The 20,640-nt window shown below is 41.9% G+C and overlaps 1 protein-coding gene across 2 annotated transcripts in view; it reads left to right on the top strand.

Annotated features, from left to right (window-relative positions):
* The first annotated feature begins 1,016 nt into the window (after window positions 1–1,016).
* The window catches only part of ATP6V1C2 (ATPase H+ transporting V1 subunit C2), a 34,425-nt gene continuing 14,801 nt past the window's right edge, over window positions 1,017–20,640 (top strand). The window contains exons 1-5 of one of the 2 annotated variants that reach the window (XM_054977369.1): window positions 1,017–1,109; window positions 3,874–4,032; window positions 5,678–5,745; window positions 11,940–12,025; window positions 13,756–13,785. In XM_054977369.1, coding sequence (XP_054833344.1) covers window positions 3,904–4,032; window positions 5,678–5,745; window positions 11,940–12,025; window positions 13,756–13,785 — 313 coding nt within the window. In that variant the 5' untranslated portion in view covers window positions 1,017–1,109; window positions 3,874–3,903. The remainder of the gene's footprint in view (window positions 1,110–3,873; window positions 4,033–5,677; window positions 5,746–11,939; window positions 12,026–13,755; window positions 13,786–20,640) is intronic. The other variant, XM_054977359.1, reaches the window with a different exon arrangement.

Here is a 20,640-nt window from a genome sequence, read left to right as displayed (position 1 = left end):
CCCATTTGCTGGCCATCCAAGGCAACTGATAGGCCACTATGTTCAACAGCATCTGGAGTAGATAGACCAGTGGTTCACTCAGCTGCCAATCATTATGGCAGTAATGGAACAATATCTAACAATTTGTATTTACTAGGGAGCAAATCCCATAGAGTTCTAGATCAAATCAAGCCTGAATTCTCCCCAGGAGCTAAAATGACAAAACTGAGGCTATTGTACTTTGGTCACATCACTCTCTGGAAAAAGACAATAATGCTACGAAAAGACGACGACCCAATATGAGATGGATGGACTCGATAAAGGAAGCCACGGCCTCTAGTTTGCAGAACCTGAGCAAGACTGTCAATGACAGGACATTTTGGAGGGCATTCATTCATAGGGTTGTCATAAATCGGAAGCGACCGGATGGCACACAACACACACCCAAATCCCACTGAAATCATCTCAATGGAATATACCACATAAAATTTTAAAGCTGAGCAAGGTTCGAGCCCAGTGGCTCCAAAGACCAACAAGATTTGGAAAGAGCAAGAGTCCAGTAGCACCTAGAAGACTAACAAAATTTGTGGTAGGGCAGAACGTGGTGGAATGGAGTTCCGGCACCTCTTGAAAATGGTCACATGGCTGAGCGGCGTGGAGGGCAATCTAAACTCCCCTCTGTCTGGAGATCAGGGGGTGGGGCCACTGGCCATGTGACCATTTTCTCCAAGAGCAACCCACTGAGTTCCACCACCTCTTTTCCCAGAAAAAAAGCCCTGTGGTAGGGTATGAGCTTTGGTGAGTCACACAGCTCATTTCTTCAGAACGAGATTCGGAGAATCAAGCTCCTTTCTTCAGATACTATTAAAGGTTGGTTCTAGATGAAGGGGGTGGCTGTGAACCGTGGTTCATCTGAGTATGGGGCAGGGTCGGGGGAGGAACTAAAAGATGCAAGGGAGGAGGAGCTGCAAGCAGCGCCGCCTGGGGCGAAAGAGCTCCAGGCTAAACAAGGCATCATGCAGAATGCCAAGCAGCAACCTCTGGCGAAGCAACGCGCGGCTGGCTGGATCTCTTACTCAGCCAGCAGCGAGGCGCTGTGGCTGGAGAATTAAAGGCGCAGCCGCCGGCAGGTAAGGGAAGGCAGCCACTTGCCTCGCCAAAGGGCTCTGGTGGGAAAACAGCAGGACCTCCTCCTCCCTCCGGGGCTGTTCTGCAGAATCCCGGGGGCTGCTTTGCCCGTTCCGGAGCTGAACAAGGCAAACTTCGCCGCGATCGGAGCAGCAGGTCTGCGATTTGCTGCGCCAGGAGCCAGCTCGGCTTATTGGAAAAGCGTGGCTGTGGCCAGTCGCTGCCGGCTGTGGCTCGGTTGAGTCCATCAGGGGATCCCAAGTAGGCAACAGCAAGGAGAGCGATGCCCTTGCTCTGTTCGGCCAGGCATATCGAATTGGGCGGAAGTGCTTCGACTCTATGCGAATAGACGGCTTTGATTGTCAGGGGCCAGGTTTATGGACGGGCTGGCTGTTCTTATTTCTAAAATCAGGTGCGGGTGGGAGAAAGTACCTTCCCCTCCACCATTTCCTTGTTTGAATATTCTAAATAAAACAGAAATCGTTGTCACTTGTCACAGTAAAACCATATTCGAAAAACAAGCATTAATAAAATTACTGGACCGATCTGGATTTGTCTGAGAGATACAAGCTTTTGGGTTTCACAAGTCTCTTCAGACAAAAGAAACAGAACTCATTCACATTGTGAAACTGGAGAGGAAAAGTTTAAACGGCAAAACAGAAAATGATGCAGGGACCGCTTTGGATTTTTGTAAGAATGTTGTCACACAGCAAGTTTCAAAGGCTCTCTTGGATAAAAAACTATAGGAGAGGGGAATAGACTCTGTATTTGGAGAGAATTTGGAGTGGGCAGCTGTGGTGTTCTGCAGCAAAATATAATAGTTCAGTGGCACCTTACAGACTAACAAAATTTATTCCAGCATAGCTTTTTTGAGTCAGAGGTCACTTTATCAGATGCATTGGGACATGTCTTTTATATTTTGAGAGCATTTGTGGAATGCTAATTGTATCACTTTGTTTAGTAAATTATTTTTTCCTTTGGGTATGCGCAGTATGTGTGTGCACCATCAACTTGCAGCCAACTTATGGCAACCCCATTGGGTTTTCGAGGCAACAGACGTTCAGAGGTGGTTTGCTGTTGCTGCCTCGCCATAGCAACCATGATCTTTTTCAGTGCCCCCCATACAAATACTAACTAGATCCAAGCCTATTTACCTCCTGAGATCTGACAAGCTCAGGCTACCTGGACCATCCAGGTTAGAGTTGCACACAAAGAGGTTTTTTAAATTGCGTGTATAGCAATAGTCATTTTGTAGGGATGGACTCTGGATATTCTCTGAAACTTGATGAGATAAAAGATGACCTGTCAGTGACCTGATGGCACATATTTGTTTAAATGATTGAATTTCTCCACAATAAACAGAGCAGCATGTTTAGAAATATACCTACTTGGCAGCAAGCTTCTTTTTTAAAAAAAAAAAACTTACTGCTTGTCTACTGGGACAGAGCCTGTACACTATACTACTGGTTACTATCTGTTGGTGTAGATATGTTCCTACTGCGAGTTTCACATCATTTAATATGTTCATGTCAAATTACTTATCTTTTGCTTCTTCAGTGTTTCATATCTGTATTTAGTTCTGTTCTTTTCAAATTTCTGCAATCCATGTCCAATTGTATTGTTTGTTGGATATACCAGCCATTGATTGTCTTGACCTGCACTGTGTAATCTGCCTTGATTCTCAGTGAGAAAGGTGGACTATAAATAATATAAATAAATATTTCCCTAGAATGTTGTTAACTATAAAAGATGAATCCTACTCCCTTTCTAAAACATTGGGGGAAACTCTGTGCTGTCTTATTAGATGAATTGGACCAGGAACCTATTTGTGGGTCTCTCTGTGTGGTTCTTCATCCAGCTGGGATACACATAGGGAGGTTTGCTTTCTTTTTCTTTGGGATATTTTTCTTTGGGATGTTTTTCTATTACATTATTTGCTCAACCTTTTTAAATTTTATCTATAAACTACTGTATTCATTTCTATTGCCTTCCCTCCCATTTTTAGTTTCTAGTTCTTAGAACTCACATGTAGTTACTTCCATTCTGTCAGTGTATTATTACTAGTAGTATAAATTATGAATGATGTAGTAAACTTTCTCTCTTTGGGATTCTCTTTGTATTGTATTTACTTACTGTGAAGCTTTAAAAGGGCAGCCCTAAGCATAGATATACTGTTCTGAGCCCATTGATGCCAATGGACTTAGACAGTCACAGGTATAATTCTGCTTAGGATGGTACTGCTAATACTTTATTTTAAAGAAAAAATGTAAAGGCAATACTGTTCCCCAACCCTGATGCTATTTTCAAGAAGAGTTTTGATGCCTTTACCAATAAGAGGCTGCATCGGATCATCTCTTTACCTGAAATTCACAATGTGCTTGTTTGAAACTAGCTAGTTCCATTTCAGTTAACGAGTCTGAACTTGGAATATGTTTTTAAAAACATTATTACTTTTGCAATAAAGTGAATTGCAGTCTCAGGCTACTAATGCCTGGAGCAAACTTTTCCCCACGGACCGGATGAAACAACCCAGAGCAGGAAAAAAAAGGGAACTATTGCCTTCTTTTTCTGGCATTCAGAGGAAGGTCACGAACATTTAATTTAAGATCTGGATTGGAAGGTGACTCTCCGTCTTTTCTGTGCCTATTGGCTGAAATATTAATCATCCTGCTGCTTTTGAAAAAGTTAACCTAAAACAGAGAAGATTGCCTTTAAACTAATTTGTTGTGGGTTTTGTGTGCCTGTGTGTGTTGTCTTTGGCTACAGTGATTCTGAGTGAAGGGGACTGCTTACACCATGTCAGAATTCTGGTTAATTTCGGCACCGGGTGATAAAGCAAATCTGACGGCCTGGGAAAGAATGAACACTGTGACTTTCAAGGCCAACCTGTCCAGCAACAGCAAGTTCACCATCCCTGATCTCAAGGTAAAGATGGGAGGAAAGGTCAGAAGGAACAACCCAGGATATCAGCAACATGGAGGGAGAAGGGAAAGAGTGGAAACATTTTTTGTTTTTTCTTTATGATCACTGAAATAGTAAAATAATTGTACAATAAGTCATTTAAGATAAGCTTGACAAACACCTTTATTTTGTCCTCGTTCTTTTTGATGCAATGTATCAGGGATGGAGGCAATAATTCTGTTTTGCATAATTAATTATCTAGCAGACAAAACTGGATTTTAGCAGGACTTCCATTGCCCCTTTCATCACTGAAGATCTGTTGTAATTGAAATGAATAATCATAGCCTGTGCTGGTCAAAATATTGAACGAGGACTCCCCCTCCACTGTAGAAGCTAATAACAGATCTGGCGGTGTATGATTTTTGTTGGGGAAACATGTGAACAAGTCAGCTTCCTTTCTGCTGCATTATAACTTGCATCTAATCTACTCCCCTTGTTACTTTTTAACATTTAACATTACAGAAAATGTTGGGATCTCCCAGCAGCCCTGCTTTGCACAGATATGTCACTTTGAATTCAATAAGACCTTTTCCCCGGTGTTCATAGGATAGCAACCTGAATACTCATTTCGGAATAAACCCCTTTGGATTGAGCATAAATACGACCAGGAGTGGACTGTAAACAAAACTTTAGTCAGATTACAGCTCTGCTTCCCAGAGTTTGTGCTTCTGGCAAACTTTTGTGCAGACCTGTTCACTCTGCTTTAAAAGGATATTGATGAAAATGTGTGCATTTTCTTGGGGAGCTCTTGTTCAGCATCCCATGAACACACATGAAGGTGCCTTTTACTGAATCAGACCATTGGTCCGTCACATTCAATATTTTTTACAGCATCTCTCCAGAGTCTCAGGTAGATGTCTTTCACATCACCTGTTTTTAACTGGAGAAGGTGGGGATTGAACTTGTGACTTTATACATGTAAAACCAAAAATCTTCCACTGAGCCAGAGCCACTCTCTGTCAGCTGTTCCCTTCCTGTATAAATCTTCAGGCTTTTCTGTCAATACTCTGTTTTCTTTTTGGTAGCAACCTGTGCTGATGTCCATCTTACAGAACCAGTGACATTATAGCAATAGATGTGGCAAAAGACTGTGATATTATAATCATGAGAATGTGACAGATACTGCTTCATACAAAAGGAGAAGCTGGTTTTAAGAAAGGACAGGAACAATTTATGTGGTGTAACTATTTTCCAGACACCCACCTTTTGCTGGGTAGTAGTGAGTAGATCATTCATTCCTACGGTGAAACATTCATGTCTCCTACTGCTGAAGTCGGGCAGGAAAGCTTCCTCTGACTTTAGCAGTTCAAAATGACATTTGCACTGTTTTACATTATGAGCTACAAAACCGTGGAGGAACCAAAAATGGGAAGAAGACTGTAGTGGTGTATTATCATGTGACAATCTTACTTTACTCAGAATAAGTTAGCAGTGTCTAAGAGGTATTACAGCCATTTTCCATTGAAGAAGAAGTTTTCCAAACTTACCGTATGTGTGCTTATAAATCTGATAACTTAGATATTTGCCAAATAAAGATTGCTTTCAAAAAACTCTGATAGACAATGGCATGTAGGTGGTCTTTTTATGCCCTTGTGTTCCCTTCTGCCAGGTGGGCACCCTGGATGCTCTTGTCGGCCTCTCAGATGAGTTGGGGAAACTTGATACCTTTGCTGAAAGGTAAAATAGACCTTATTTACTACATACAGATAGCAAATTGGTGTTGTTTTTATAAGACACAGTGTGCCTGTGTTGACTTCACTCTGACTTGTTTAAGCCTGGCCTTAGAATTCAGCCAGAGTTAGGAGGTTTGGTGCTATTTTGCTTAAAGGAGGACAACTGTAAATAAGGCCTAAAATTTGCATTTTCCTTTTTGACGGGGCAGCCTTTTTTTAAAAAAGTTTTTTTATAACTTTATTTAAATGAAGGGAAAAAAGACAATAGAAAGTATGTAAAGAATCTTGAATAGAATACAGAATAGATTTAATATAAGCAGGATATAGAACGACAGAGTTAAATTTCATAATATTACTCCTCTCCTTATCCTTAATTACTTATACCCAAATTTTTATACTCAGCATTCTATATTCAATCATACACATCACATTTTATATTCAACATTATTAAGATCTTTATTTTATAATTGATTCTATATCCATCTTAACTATTCTTGATTTTTCTTAATTTTCAGCTATGTATTCAAAGAAATCTCTCAGGTTTTTCTGGAGTTCCTGTGTTGGTCTGTTGTTCATATAAGAAGTTAATTTAGCCATAGAGGCATATTGTACCTAATGATGGGGTTGACAACCTCCAGGTGGGGCTGGAAATTAGTTCTGATCTCCACACTACTAGGATCAGTTTCTTTGCATATCCCCATGGCATCACATCCCTGCCAAGCTCTCTCTCCTCCCCAAACTCCACCCTCTCCAGGCTCCACCCCCAAATCTCCACACATTTCCCAACCTTGAGCTGGCAATCCTAAGCAGCCAGCTCCTTCAGCATAACCATAAGGCCTGAGATAGAGTTGGAAAATTTGATCATGGGATTCCAGCTGATGAACAGTTTACCAAGACAAATTCACCAGTCAGAAGATCCCACAGATGCTACCTCATCTACCTACCATTCTGTATGCCATCACAACCAGGCCTTTTTTTCAGCAGGAACGCGGTGGAACGAAGTTCCGGCACCTCTTGAAAATGGTCACATGGCCAGTGGCCCCGCCTTCTGATCTCCAGACAGAGGGGAGTTTAGATTGCCCTCCGCACCGCCGGGCAGCGCGGAGGGCAATCTAAACTCCCCTCTGTCTGGAGATCAGGGGGCAGGGCTACCGGCCATGTGACCATTTTCTCCAAGGGCAACCCAGTTCTACCACCTCTTTTCCCAGAAAAAACCCCCTGATCACAACTATACAAAACAAACACCACTGGGGCTGAAGTAGGCTTTTAAATATATATATATAACTTAAAATGACAGGATTGCCATCTCAGAGATCAAGAAAAGCCCAGACTGCCTGCAGCTTTTGAGGCCCCTAGTAATCATAAAACTTTTAAAAATGACACAATGGAAGCAAAATAAGGCACCAAAAATGTGACAAAACCTATCCGTTACCCATTGTACAAACAAACAAACCCACTATGTCTTTAACCAAATCACTGCTCTTATTGGTTTAAATGTGCAGGTCTATACTGAGAGGTTTGCTTAAAGCTCTTTATTTATTTACTTTTTTATACCCCTGCCTTTCCCCCAGTGGGGAATCAGGGACCCAAAGCAGTTCTTCTCTTCTTCATTTTTATTCTCACACCAAATTGGTGAGTGGTCACCCCACCAGCAAGCATCCATGGCAGAGTGGGAATTTGAACTGGAGTGTCTCAGATCCTAGTCCTGGATTTTAGCCTCTTACACCACTGCAATTCTGTGCCCATCTACAAGAGAGTAAGCCCCATGTTTACTTATTCTTCAGTAAACATATAGGATCCGGCTGTATTTGACTAGGGTAAGATCTGTGTAAGGAACGCATCAGAGCTCCCACTTTCACCCATCGTGCTATATTAGGGCCAAACTACAAGTGACGAATGACACAGGCTGGACACTTGTCAGCTTCCCTCAAGTTTTGACGGGAAATGTAGGCAGCTTGGCAGAATGTTGGACAAGTGATAGTTGAAAAGTCCTTTGGACAACAGTCGGAGAGCCAAGCTGCAAGACCAGGATGCCTACATTTCCCATCAAAACTTGAGGGACGCTGATAAGTGTCCAACCTGTGTCATTAGTCACTTGTAGCTTGACCCTCCGTTCTCACAAGACAAAACAAATGGTGACAGTAAACAGTGTGTTTTGTACACTGCTGAAAGAGCAGTGAATTTTTGAAAGATCTGTGGATTCAAGGATTAATATGACAGACATATAAGCCTACACATAAGAAGGCGATGGGTAAGAAGCCAGGCAAAGGAAGTAGACGCTTATATTTCTGCCCACTGAAACATGCTGGTGGTGGAACTGTTATTAGATAAACACATGTGAGAAGCCTGGTAAACTTAGCTCGGCAGCAGAAACCTGTCAGCGCTGCTTCTGGCCAGGATAGCAGAGCAGGGGCAAGCGTTTGCAGGGTCTATTGTTTCCATGTACTTTTATTACTTATTTACACAGGGAGAGAGAGTATTTTTCCATGTCACAATAAGGCAGCTTTTGGCACTCTGGTGCTTCCTGCCTCTTCATTCTTGATTCGTCCCCTTATCAAATAGCATGTTGTTGTTTTTGAGCCCATTTTAAAATTACTGACAAAGGTGAACAGAAGGAGCTTAAAGAGAAGGGTCATAGCATACCTATAGCCAGTGTGGGTTAGAGTATTTGGCCAGGGCAAAGCAGACTTGGGATCAAATCCCCACTCAGGCACAAAGATGCCTAGGTGACCTTGGGCACTGGGTAGATATGAGAATAAAATTAAGAGGGGAAGGGAACTATGTATGCTTCGCTGAGCTCCTTGGGGGATGGGCAAGATAAAAATTAACAACAGGTGGACAGGTTTAGAAGCTCAGCAAAATTAAGACTTGTAAGATTTGTAAATCAGAGGGCACGCACCAGGATGATCAGGGACTTGTCAGGTGGTTTATTTGCCTATCAATTTTGCATCCTGTCCTTTCCTTAAAGGTCAGGATTCCCCCAATTTTATCCTGAAAATAAAAACTTTCAAGGAGGCTAGGCTAATAAAGATTAACTGTCTCGAGATGGCTGAGCAAGTATTTGAACCTAGGTACCCCTAGTCCAATGCTAATGCTCTCTATTCAATATATTAAACCAGTAAGCAACATGACTTGCCTTGGGCTCTGGGATGGCTGGGGAAAAGGTGGATAGATAAATGTTTTAAATAAATAAAATAAATTTAAATCAAGAATGTGGCTATACTCACTGATACGAGCTGGGTTGACCAGAGATACTAAGGCTGAGAATTTAGGCCCTTTCTTTCTGTTATATCTTAATGTTGTGGCTTTTTAGAATTTTATATCACAACTAGGATTGCCAGTTCAGTTTTCACCCAGACAGTCCGGTATTTCGCGGGACTGTTTGGGGAAAACATTCCTCCAAAACAGGATACCTGGCTCCTTCATGCTCTATGACTATGGCCAGTTCTCTTCTCAAGCCACCCAAACAACTGTTTAGGGCGGCACACTGAGAGCAAAGCTACAAGAGACGAATTACACGAGGAGGAGCATGTGAAGGGAGTTGCAATGTTAGCTGGGAAACTGAGTTTTAAAAGAGATTGGAAGGCTTTGTCAATTTCCCCTCTCTGCAGAGCCAGGGAGACTGCAGCTCAGAGGGTTTGTTAATTTCCTCTTTGCCTCTGGAAGGCTCTGTCAATTTCACCTCCCCCTTCTAAGAGGTGAAGAGGAAAGAAAGAAACCCCTGGCTCTGTAGAGAGGGGAAATTGACAAAACCTTCCGATCTCTTTTAAAACTCAGCTTCTCGGCTAACACTGCAACTCCCTTCATGTGCTCCTCCTTGTGTAATTCGTCTCTTGTAGCTTGGCTCTGATACAATACTAGGTTTGGTTCACGCCTAGGGATGGGTATTATTTCCAGAACCCATGCTGCTACCACTGGGGCCAAGCCAAACCTCAGAGATAGCCCTGTCACATGCCCAGATTTGATGGGTAAACCCTCACCACTGGCCCTAATCCCCCACCCTCAAGAAATTGAGGTGTAGGATAAAAAAAGGACCTCCATAGTAATGCTCTAGGAATTTTCTTATGTCTCTATAGTTTTTACCATAAAGATCAGGGCAAGTTCCTAGAATGTCACCCAGAAGTAATGTCACATCCTCATCAAACTCCACCCTCCCCAGCCACTTCCCTCAAAATTTCCTAACACTTGCTGATGCACTGCTGACCACCATACTGTAACAGGCCTTTTTTTCCAACAGAGAGAACCCACACAGCTTCCTATAATTTTGGTGAACTTAATTTGTTTTACATGTAAACCTTCCCCTCAGTTGCTAGATGTTCTTATGGCAGTGAATATAACGGATTTGGGTTCACTGCCATAAGGTAAGCTTTGTGGTGAGTAAGAATTCAAGACATCACTGAAGCAGGAGGTTTATAAAATATGTATAAGGTTTATAAAAAAGACTTATTGACGTACAGATTCTTTTTAAAGGACAAACCAGCAGCCCAGGTCTCCCAACATTCCTAGGAAAAGCCTGGCTGAGGCACTTAACCTTAAGCTAGGTTGTGATTTAAATTCCTTTTAGTGCTTGCAGGTACAAACAGGCTTTGACTGCCTGACCACCAAGTTAGAACCTTTCACACACACATAGGATTCCACCCACACCAGCCTGCCCTTTTCCAAGAATCAGACTAAACAGTACCAAGTCTGCTCATCGCCAGAGACAGGCCTGACTGGGTACTGGGAACTGTCATCTCCCAGAGGTAGAGCTAAACGATGCTGCCACCGTACCAGGCAGAGCCACCCTTGATACTGACTGCTCTTTTTCTGTGACAGATCTGAACGGAACTGTTGCTTTGCTTCCCTTCACCATTCCATCCCCCTCTGAAAGGTGACTGGATACTGGAGCAGCACTCCGAAAGTCTCAAGGATGAAATAACTGAGGGATTGTTCTACCTTTGGGGCAGGATAGCTTTCTGTCCATCTGCTGTTGTTTCAGGGGGTTGTGGGAGGCCCAGTTGGTGGCGGTATAGAAGGATACAATGGGTATATCTTGTTTCGGAAGACCAAATACCTAGAACCAGCCCTGCCATGGTAAACCTGTTAAACTCAAATCCTAAGTATACTTTCCTGATTGGAGTATTGGACTGAATGGGCAAGCCAGACATGCAATCATTCTCCCTTTCAAACGATATTCAAGATACAGGACTCATCTCAGGGTCTGGTCTAGCAACATCAAAAGCATTATGACTACACATTTGTAGTGTTGTCTCAGTTGTGATTAGGGTTGCTAGATGGGGTCCAGGCTAATACTGGACCCTGGGGAGGAGGGGAGACTTACTTGCGTATGTGCTTCTGGGATGGTGTGATGATGTCACTGCAGGAAGTGAGATAATCATACCAACCTCCCCCCACACTTCTGGGTGCCATTCTGGGGTGGCACCTAGAGTTGCCAAGTCCCCCGGGCTCCAAACCAGGGGAGACTTACTATGTGTGCATGCGTGCAAAGTATGCACATGCTCCAGACCCGTCGTTGTTGCACCGGGAATAACATCATTCCAAGAACAAAGGGTCTGGAGCACGCGAGAATGCACGCCAGAGCTCACAGGGAATCCTCCACTCCCACTGTGGAACTGGGAACCCTAGCAGCAGCACACAGCCAGAGGAGGCCGCCTGGACTGCTGACCACTCCCCTGGGCCACACTACACAGCCATAGGAGGCCACCTGGCTACCTGTGCTGACTGGCTGTTTCTCTGAACCAGCAGCTGTGCCACGCAGCTGAAGGGGTGAGGAGAGGGGGAAAGGGGAGGGACTAGGTGTCCGGTTTGGGGAGAATATTTGCCCCAAACAGTTTCCTAAAATACTGGACTGCCAGGTGAAAACCGGACACCTGGCAACCCCAGTTGTGATATAAAATTCTAAATAAAAATAGTTTTGAATATCACACTGAAAGTTACTTTGTATTATCACTGCATTGTTTTCTATATATATGTGATACCGTTTTCTGAACTTTTAAACATACTGTGTCTCATACTTATGCTTTGTTTCAGATTGAATCCTAGGCCTACTATATTGCTTATTAGGTTCCTGATAACATTAACATACATTATGTAATCCATCTTGAATCAGTGAGAAAGTGGGCTATAAATGAATAAATAAATGTGTACAATTTAGTATTGTATTTGAACTATCATTAACCTTTCTTTGCTTCTGTCAAGTGTAATAAAGAAAATTGCTCAGTATATTGGAGAAGTTTTGGAAGACTCAAAAGATAAAGTACAAGAAAACTTGCTGGCAAGTGGAGGTAGGTCATATAAAACCATGATCTTGGAATGTTCTGCTTGCTTATTTATTTATTATTTGCATCCAGATTCTAATGTAAACAAATAGGATTAATTACACTCAAATCTTAGGAACTGATGTTATTTCTGCTCTGGAAATAGCCTCTAGAGGCCATTTCTTTCCCACTGGAATCAGGGCAGATTCTTCATTGATGGCTGTCTTGGATATAGGTGAAGAGGATGTCGTGTTTTGAAGGCACTGTATTATCATACATCCAGATCTTTTACTCATTGGCTCCCTAGCCCTATTTTTCATGTTTCTACATAGTATGAATTACTATACAACAATGACTATACTTTATTTTATTTACTCTGATTATTTCATGCCTGGCAATTGGCAGCTTTTGTAGCCAGAAAGGAAAATCAAACTGGGGGTTAAGTAGCCTAGTAAGAGACACTACACAGAGCCACTGCAGTCAGTGGAAGATACATAAAACTTAAAATAGTCTGTAAGGTGCCACTCGACTAAAATCCTGCTGTTCAACTGCTGACCAACATGGCTCCCCACTAAAACTTACCTTGGGATATCAATTCTTCCCATCTTTTGGTTTGCATATGTGAAGTATCAGTTTATATGTTTTATTTCCATTTTTTTAAAATTAAGTTAAAAAATGGAAATGGGATCTGGTCTAGGGTTGTTGCACATGCATGAATAGATTGAGGACGTAAGTGCCAGGTGTCCCCCCTGCCCACCTCCCCGTTGGGAGGGTAACAGGAACTGGCAACTCTAAATGTGTGAGACAGCAGATTCATAAACTGTTTTTAAAGGCTAAAATCCCCTATATGTGTTTAGTGGGGAAAACATAGTGGGAGGAGATCCTCTCTCCCACCCATACAATAACATTTCAGGTTTTTATAGCCATGCAATAGGTTTTCAGCTTTTTAAAAGTGTGTGGCTATTGCATCAAAGAGAGGAGTTAGGCACATGAAAATTGTGTTTGTGTATGATTTTTTATCTAGCTAGGGATGTGCACATGGAAGCCTGCTTCCATATGAATATAGCCCCCTAGCCAGATCAAGAAACTTCTTCCTTTGAAAAGCAATGGTTTATTTTTAGTACCTTATTTATCAAGGGCTTGGGCCACACAATTGTAATTTACCTGGTGCTAGTAGCATAGATAAGAGGACAACTGTGGGAACACACCGTGGCAGTATTTGAACAAGTGGCAAAGGGCAAGTTGCAGGAAAAGGTAAAAGCAGAGCGGAGGTGGTCTGAACAGTTCTTTGCAGCAGAATTCTAGGTTCCTCCTAGTGCTTTTTTATTTTTGCCCATCCTGGCTGTTTTGTTTTGCTTTGTTATTCTTAATATTCAGATACCATTTATTGTTTAGGGCCTATTTGCTTTCTGCTCTCAAAAGTGTCCCTAACTGTGCCAAACTTTATACCCAGTTCCAAGCCAATCAGAAGTCTGAGGTAAGAGCTGTTTGGAGTCTGATAAAACTCTACAGAAAGAATGATTTCTCTTTCCCTTTATCCAAAGGACGTGGATTCCAGCCCTGTGTTGGCTAGTTCGCTCACTGTTCCCTTGTTCTATAAGGGAGAAAACTATTTAAAAAAATTATTTATTGAAATGCCACATGTGTTTATAGGCTAAATTAAAGAATTCTGGTTTTTTACACAGATCCCTTAAAGGTAATAACAGCTATATTTAAGCCAAGTATCTTAATAATCAGTTACACTTACTGTATTTCAGGAGTGAAGAATAAAATGAAATTTCTAAAGAGTATGTAGAGCATGGGTGACTTGTGTTTTGCAAGCATGTGTTGATGTGTTTAAATGATAGACTGAAGTTTACATCTGGTTGTAGGGGTACAGTGATCAGGTTACGACGGATTTCTGTAACAACCTCGTAGCTCGATCACCCTCTCTCTATGGCTCAGACAGCAGCAGGTTTGATATTGTTTGTTGTTCTTTCCTCTCTCCCCAAGCTTTTCAGCTTCTCTTTTAACCACTCTGCATGCATAACAAAAGGACGTAGGGACTATTGGATTGTGTAAACACTCAAGATAATGCAACTGCATGTTTGTTCTTATGATCAACTGCTATGAAATCACATTATATTACGACTTTTTAAAAATTATCCAAAGTCTATTTGGTCTTAACAAAAAAAATTCATCAATAGATTAACCATTTAGTGACTGATCTTTACAAAGTAGATGTAATAAAGGTACAGTAGCCACTGAAAATAGCAGTTGTATAATTAGCTCCCTCCCATCCCTTCTGCAACATCTAGTAAAAGTTGCCTCCTGTTGTGATATTGTGACATTTTATGTTTTTCTGCCCCCATTATTGTTAGCTTACTGCAGGGGGGGTTGAGAAAAAGTGGAACACTGTGACATTCTGACATGAGGTGAGCCGTACTGGATGTTATGGGGTAGGGAAGAACTCTTAGGGCAGTTGATGTTTATTGTCACGTTGTAGTTTCGGCAATAAATATAGGAACTAATAGGGTTGATATACATTGGAGGTGAACCATCACCATTAATGTTAGTAGGAGTTTTGTCACTGACTTCAGCAGGATATACCTGTTCTCAATCCCGAGGCCCAGCGCACAGTAATAAGCATATAGAGCTCTTCTGCAGGAGGGATGTTTAATCCATTTCAGTGGAGGCAGCAGCTCTATGCACGCAGAGGAAGAAGTGGTGAGACAACGTGAGGGTCACAGTTGGTGTATGAGACATATGGAAGAAGATGGTCCTTCAGATATGTGAGTCCCAGGGCATGAAGGGCTTTAAAGGTCCAGCAACTACAGTTCCCTCCCTCCTTTGCCTTCAAACCGGGTGGGTGGAGGAGTGCTGGCCAGGGGGGGTGCTGCTCCTTCTTCACATGAGCTCCAGAGGCCTTCTTCTGACATAACTTTCAGTTTAAAATAGAAATCACAGGGGCTATAAGATGGACATATTAAGCAACGTAGGATCTACCAAGTAGGATCATACTTAAAGCAACAGATAGTACATAGAAGTAAAATCTACAGTCCCTATCCCTTTACTAATGCATCCCTTTGAGACCGCTTCTTTACTGTACAGCCCTCCTATCTGAATAAAAAGCCCTGTTGAATAAATCAGTTTTGCATAGTTTGTGGAAAGCTAGGAGAGCGAGGGCTTTCCTGACCTCTTGGAGTAGCCTGTTCCATAAGGTGGGGGCCACCACAGAGAATGCACATGTACAAGTAGCTGTTGATTTTGCCCATGTGCAGAAGGCCCTGTTCAGATGAGTTGAAGCTCCTGAGGTATAGGGAGAGAGGTAGTCCCATAGATATGATGGACCAAGGCCATGAAGAGCTTTGTATGTGATGGCCAATATCCTGAGATACCTAGCTGGGTATCATCCACATGGATGAGTTCTAAAGGTTTTACATAGAGGTTGAATGACATGGGAGATAGGCTTGTGCCCCATGGAACCCTACAAGATAATTTCCACTCCGCAGATAGCGGGTCTCCTCTTTAAGTCTATTCTATGAGAAACTATTTAAACCAGTCCAAGGCACATCCCTTGATACTCACTTCTGCCTCCAAATGCCTCAACAAGATGGCATGGTCTACTGTATTGTAGGCTGCAATGATTGCAGAGCAATAACATTTCCTTGCTTCTCTCATCGCAGTTTCATAGGTCTTCTAATGGGCTTTGTAGCATGCTCTATCAGACTCAGTTTTCTGCTAGCACCTTTTTAGATATCTTCCAGTCCTCTATAAGTTACCCAGCTCTGTGGTAAACCATGGGGCTGGCTTCTATCTCAAGGGTTGGAGAGGTTGACGAGGAGCAATATTGTCCAAGGTGTGGCCTTTTTCATGTGTATGGCCTGTTACTATTTGAGAGAGGCCCAGGGCTGCCAAGGAAGCTATGAAATCGTGGTGAAGAGCATGCTGCAGTAATCCAACTGTGTTTCCCTTTCCAGCTCCACCATATTTGTGGGAAAATTATGCATGACTTAGCCTCTTATGAAAATAAGTGGGCCCATCACATTTTACCTTATTAGTTTTGATAAAGGTCTATCTGATTTTAACACCGGTTAAAGCAAGTCTGGTTTCCTTGTGTGTAACAAATCTTTCACTGAGAATAAATCCTGTAGAGAATTCCTTCATAGGGCTTGGAAAGATGTGGAAGACAATAAGATTTATCTAGTATTTAAGTGAAGCCAGCAGTAGACAAGGTATTGGAGCAGATTTTAACAAATATCAAATATTATACCATAAGAAACTCTGGTGTTGTGCCCTCCAGCTGCCTAGTCTATCATCATGAACATTTTTACCTTGTTTTGTTAATTTACCATGCAATCCTAATACAGAGAGGGATCCCTGTGGCACAGAGTAGTAAGCTGCAGTACTGCAGTCCAAGCTGTGCTCACGACCTGAGTTTGATCCTGGCGGATGCTGAGTTCAAATAACTGGCTCAAGTTTTACTCAGAGCCGAACTACACAATACAAATGACACGCGAACAACATGCAAATGAACTTACACATGTCTCCCTGTTGCTTTCTTGTACTCTCGCCAGAGCGGCCAGACTGCGCTTGATCCCATGTCCATGCTGGCACGGGTTTCTTCTGTGCTCCTCCAAGGCACAGGAATGGTATCCCATCATGCGCTGCCAGTTTGTGCATGCTTGAACCATCCCCTGTAACCATCCCCTGTCCCCTATTGCCTTTCTGTGCGGGAAGAGGGAAGTGGAAGCAAAACAGAATCACCACGCTGCAACGGTGACTCAATGATATGGTCCATGGACACTTGCCAATGTAAACCACTTTTTTGCTGACACATGCCCAGAGCAGAGCCACAGACATTAGTTCATCGGGAGTAAAAGAGACATGGGAAGTTGAGGAAAAAACTGAATCTGGTCACTCACATAGACTCGTGTAATTCGTCTCGTCTAGTTCGGCTATCAGCCTTCCATCCTTCTGAGGTTGGTAAAATGAGTACCCAGGTTCCTGGGGGTAAAGTGTAGATGACTGGGGAAGGCAATGGCAAACCACCCTGTAACAAAAAGTCTGCCAACACCGTGATGCAACGTCCCCCTATGGGTCAGTAATGACTTGGTGCTTTACCTTTTACCTAATACCTTTTACCTAATACCGAGATTCCAGTGTAAACCCTTTTAAATCAATGGACTTAGACTGGAGTAAATCTGCATAGGATGGCATTGTTACTGTCTAGGCATGGTTTTCTTTGTAAGATTCTGTTCTTTCCTGATGATCAGTTTAATTCAAAACTAGATGTCATAACAATCAATAAAGCTAACTATACCAAATTTGTCTATAGTGGCCTCAAACACTTCCTAGCTGGACCTCTGATTAGTCCATAAGCTATCAGCCCTTTACCACTGTGATAGACATGTTCAATCTATCAAATAAAGTAACTTACCCCAAAAGCTGCAAAAGGCCATACAAATATGCTCTATGCCTTTTAGAGTGCTTTCAAATGTACATATAGTATGCCCCCCACACCATCCTTCAAGCAAGCTAGCTATTATTTTCTTTAAGTGCTGCTTGAACATTTTGCCAATCAAAAGTTGATTTATTGCCACATCTTTTTTTAAAAAGAGAGACTTTTTAAAATGCTCCAAGGCAAAATTGATAAGGACCCAACCAATTGGTGCTGTGCTCAGAGAGCTTCTACAACCAGTCAGCTTGACCCTGGAGATTTGAAAGACCATGGCAAATAAAATCTCATAACACCAGTTACTCCTCTTTTTATATATGTTTTGGTACAAAGACTAATTTGTTGTCTTTTTGCAAAGGTAAGCAATCTTAAACATATTTTGAGTAACGGAGATCAAGGTGGAGTCTTTTGGCTCCAGGATTCTTTGCTCCTGTTTTTTTCCTATGCATGTTAGACTCCACACCCAGGAAATCCAAGACTGTAGAGTGACTCTTTCTGGGATTACAGGGACTCTAGGGAAGTAAATTGATTTGATTTATTCAATTTCTAGCCTGACCTCCCCACAAGCAGGCTCAGGGCTGGACACAACATTATAATCATATACAATACATAAACATATAAAAACAAGACAATAAACATAGAATAAAATACAATATAAATACAGTACAAATACAATTTAAACAGATTTTCTCCAAGATGTGGCATTTGGCATATAAATCAGATACTGAAAAGGGCAGAAGTTTCATGTGTTTAAAGAGGCTGCTCAAAATGCATGCTCCATCTGGAGAAAAGAGACAGCTTTTTCACAAATGCAAGACCTATATGTTTCTTTTTTAATAAGGAAAAAACAAGCCCTAGCAGCTATATTAACCCTCAAAGACTTATCCAGGAATTGCCTTCTTTCATACTAGTCCAATCTCATCTGACCTTGGAAACTAAGCAGGGTCTGCCCTGGTTAGTACTTGGATGGGAGACCTCCAAGGAGGTCCAGGATCTCTGTGCCGAGGCAGGCAATGGCAAACCCCCTCTGTTCATCTCTTGCCTTAAAACCCCCATAAGGAGTCACTATAACTCAGCTACAGTTTGGTGGCACTTTACACACATGCATGCCATACCCACTGCATTGGACAGTGCATGGCTACTTTATATTCTTTTAAATTAACCCAACCATATAATAGATGGCATAAGGAAGTGTGCAAAGAGAAGTTCAAGGGTGTGAAAATACAAGCCAAAATAGCTGCAAGAGGACTGGTTCGATATACTGCTACATCCGTTTCTCAGTTACATAGGAAGGACACTCACACTGCAGACCTAAGAAGAGTTACACCCTCCTAAGCACATTGAAGTCAACGGGGTAGGAGGATGCATCTGTCTTTAGGATGGCCATGTTAAGGTTGCAATGTCCTGGTGTTTCTATCCCCTTAACAGCTAAGAAGGAAGAATGAGAGACTCGTTAGTCTTAAAAGGTGCTACTGGACTCTTTTTGATTTTGCTACCACAGACTAACACGGCTAACTCCTCTGCATCTAGTTCCTCTCATAGCCAACCCAAAATCTGTATTTCTACACAGCTGCTATTTGATATTTTAGAAAGCGCATTAGTCATTTCTCTACAAAACAGCTGAAGCGCTATTATTAAAGATTTAAGCAACACATCTGTTTGAAGATAGTTCATTAAGGCACAGCCATTCTTTTCTGTGTAGAATCTGGTAGTGACATTGGTAGTTTTCAGGTGACTTTTCGACCTGTATGTGTTTGTGTGCATGGCTGCTTTGAGCCAGAACAGCCTGCCCGAAGATTACTTCTGGGTCTCCCTCTGAGGGCCTCAGATCCAAATCAAGTAACACATGAAACCAGGCCTCAGGCCTTGTCCCATTCCATGATCCCCTCAGGCTGACGAGGCCACCTAGAATTTCATTCCTCTGTTGCCCTCTTGATGACTCTGGCACAAGTTTGAGTAACTTGTACCAAAAATACATCATGTGGACAGATTTCATAAATCAGTACAGTTTGTTATTAATTGATTTCTTGATTGAATGTGTAATAGGATTTTCTTCCTCTAAAAGGGAACCAAAGTAGCTGACATAACAAGCCACAATTTACAAGAACTATTACTAAATTAGTATTACAATTACTAAAAACACTCGTCCATAAAATCAGAAAGAGTGGGAACTGTACACAATTCAAGTGGTCCTTGAAAGTAAAGCTAGCAAAATTAAAATGTTACCCTTTTCCTAGATACCTGCAGGGTTGGCCTTAGGCAGGCCTTTTTGAGGAAAGAGTTTTAGCACTGAGCTATTACAATTGAAAAGGTCTTGCTAGAAGCCCTTGCAGTTTGAAGGAAACAGTTCAAAAATCAAGTACTGAGAAAGTACTGATAAGATATGCTGGGCCTAACAGAACAGAATATTTCAGTGTCACTGATTTGATCTACCACCAAATGTTACTTTAATTGACAATTCCATTAAAAGTTAAATTTGGTTTGTAATACTTTATTCTGAAGCTAAACTTATTCTTGAAGATGTGTTTGGTTTTCTGTAATGAGAGACCCAAACATAGATGACATCGGTGTCAAAACTCCTTTGAATTAATCGTGATGGAAGCCTTTGGTAAGAATTAGATTCTCATTGCCTTTGGATTGGCAGTTCAGTTTGAAGACAACATTGATTTCAATGCAAAGGCAACTGTTTTGAACTGTGTCTCCATATCTGGAGTGTGGCTTTTAAGAGGATTCCTGTGGATTGATACACAAGTTGGTCTGAACAGATCATCTACACAGCTTGCTCAAAAATTATCATATGAGCTGAAACAGGATCTCCACAATTCAGTTCATGGGATAACCTTTGCTAGTGGAAACTCTGGTGTAGAGTAGTGGTAATTGAGCTGTGATGTAACTCTTTATTGATTTGAATCTCACTACTGCTATGAAGTGTCCTTGGGTAAGCTACTTCTCTCAGCCCCTGCTTCCCAAACGTATTGTGGGGATAATAACGCTGACATTGTTCCCCGCTCTGAGTGGGCACTAATCTGTCCAGAAGAGCAGAATATGAACGAACTGTTATTATTATCATGCATGGGACTTACTTCAGAAGCCACACATCGGATGCAAGCTCTTATGTTAGATCAGACCTTGACTGAAAAATAATACTTGTTGAAGCTGTTTACCACTTACAGACGTTTCTTTAATTGATTTATTTATATATTTT

The sequence above is a fragment of the Eublepharis macularius genome, chromosome 1, assembly GCF_028583425.1.
Source record: "Eublepharis macularius isolate TG4126 chromosome 1, MPM_Emac_v1.0, whole genome shotgun sequence".
NCBI classification, from domain to species: Eukaryota; Metazoa; Chordata; class Lepidosauria; order Squamata; family Eublepharidae; genus Eublepharis; species Eublepharis macularius.
The sequence above is the reverse complement of the archived record's forward strand: the minus strand, read 5'-3'. Positions and strand labels throughout refer to the sequence as shown.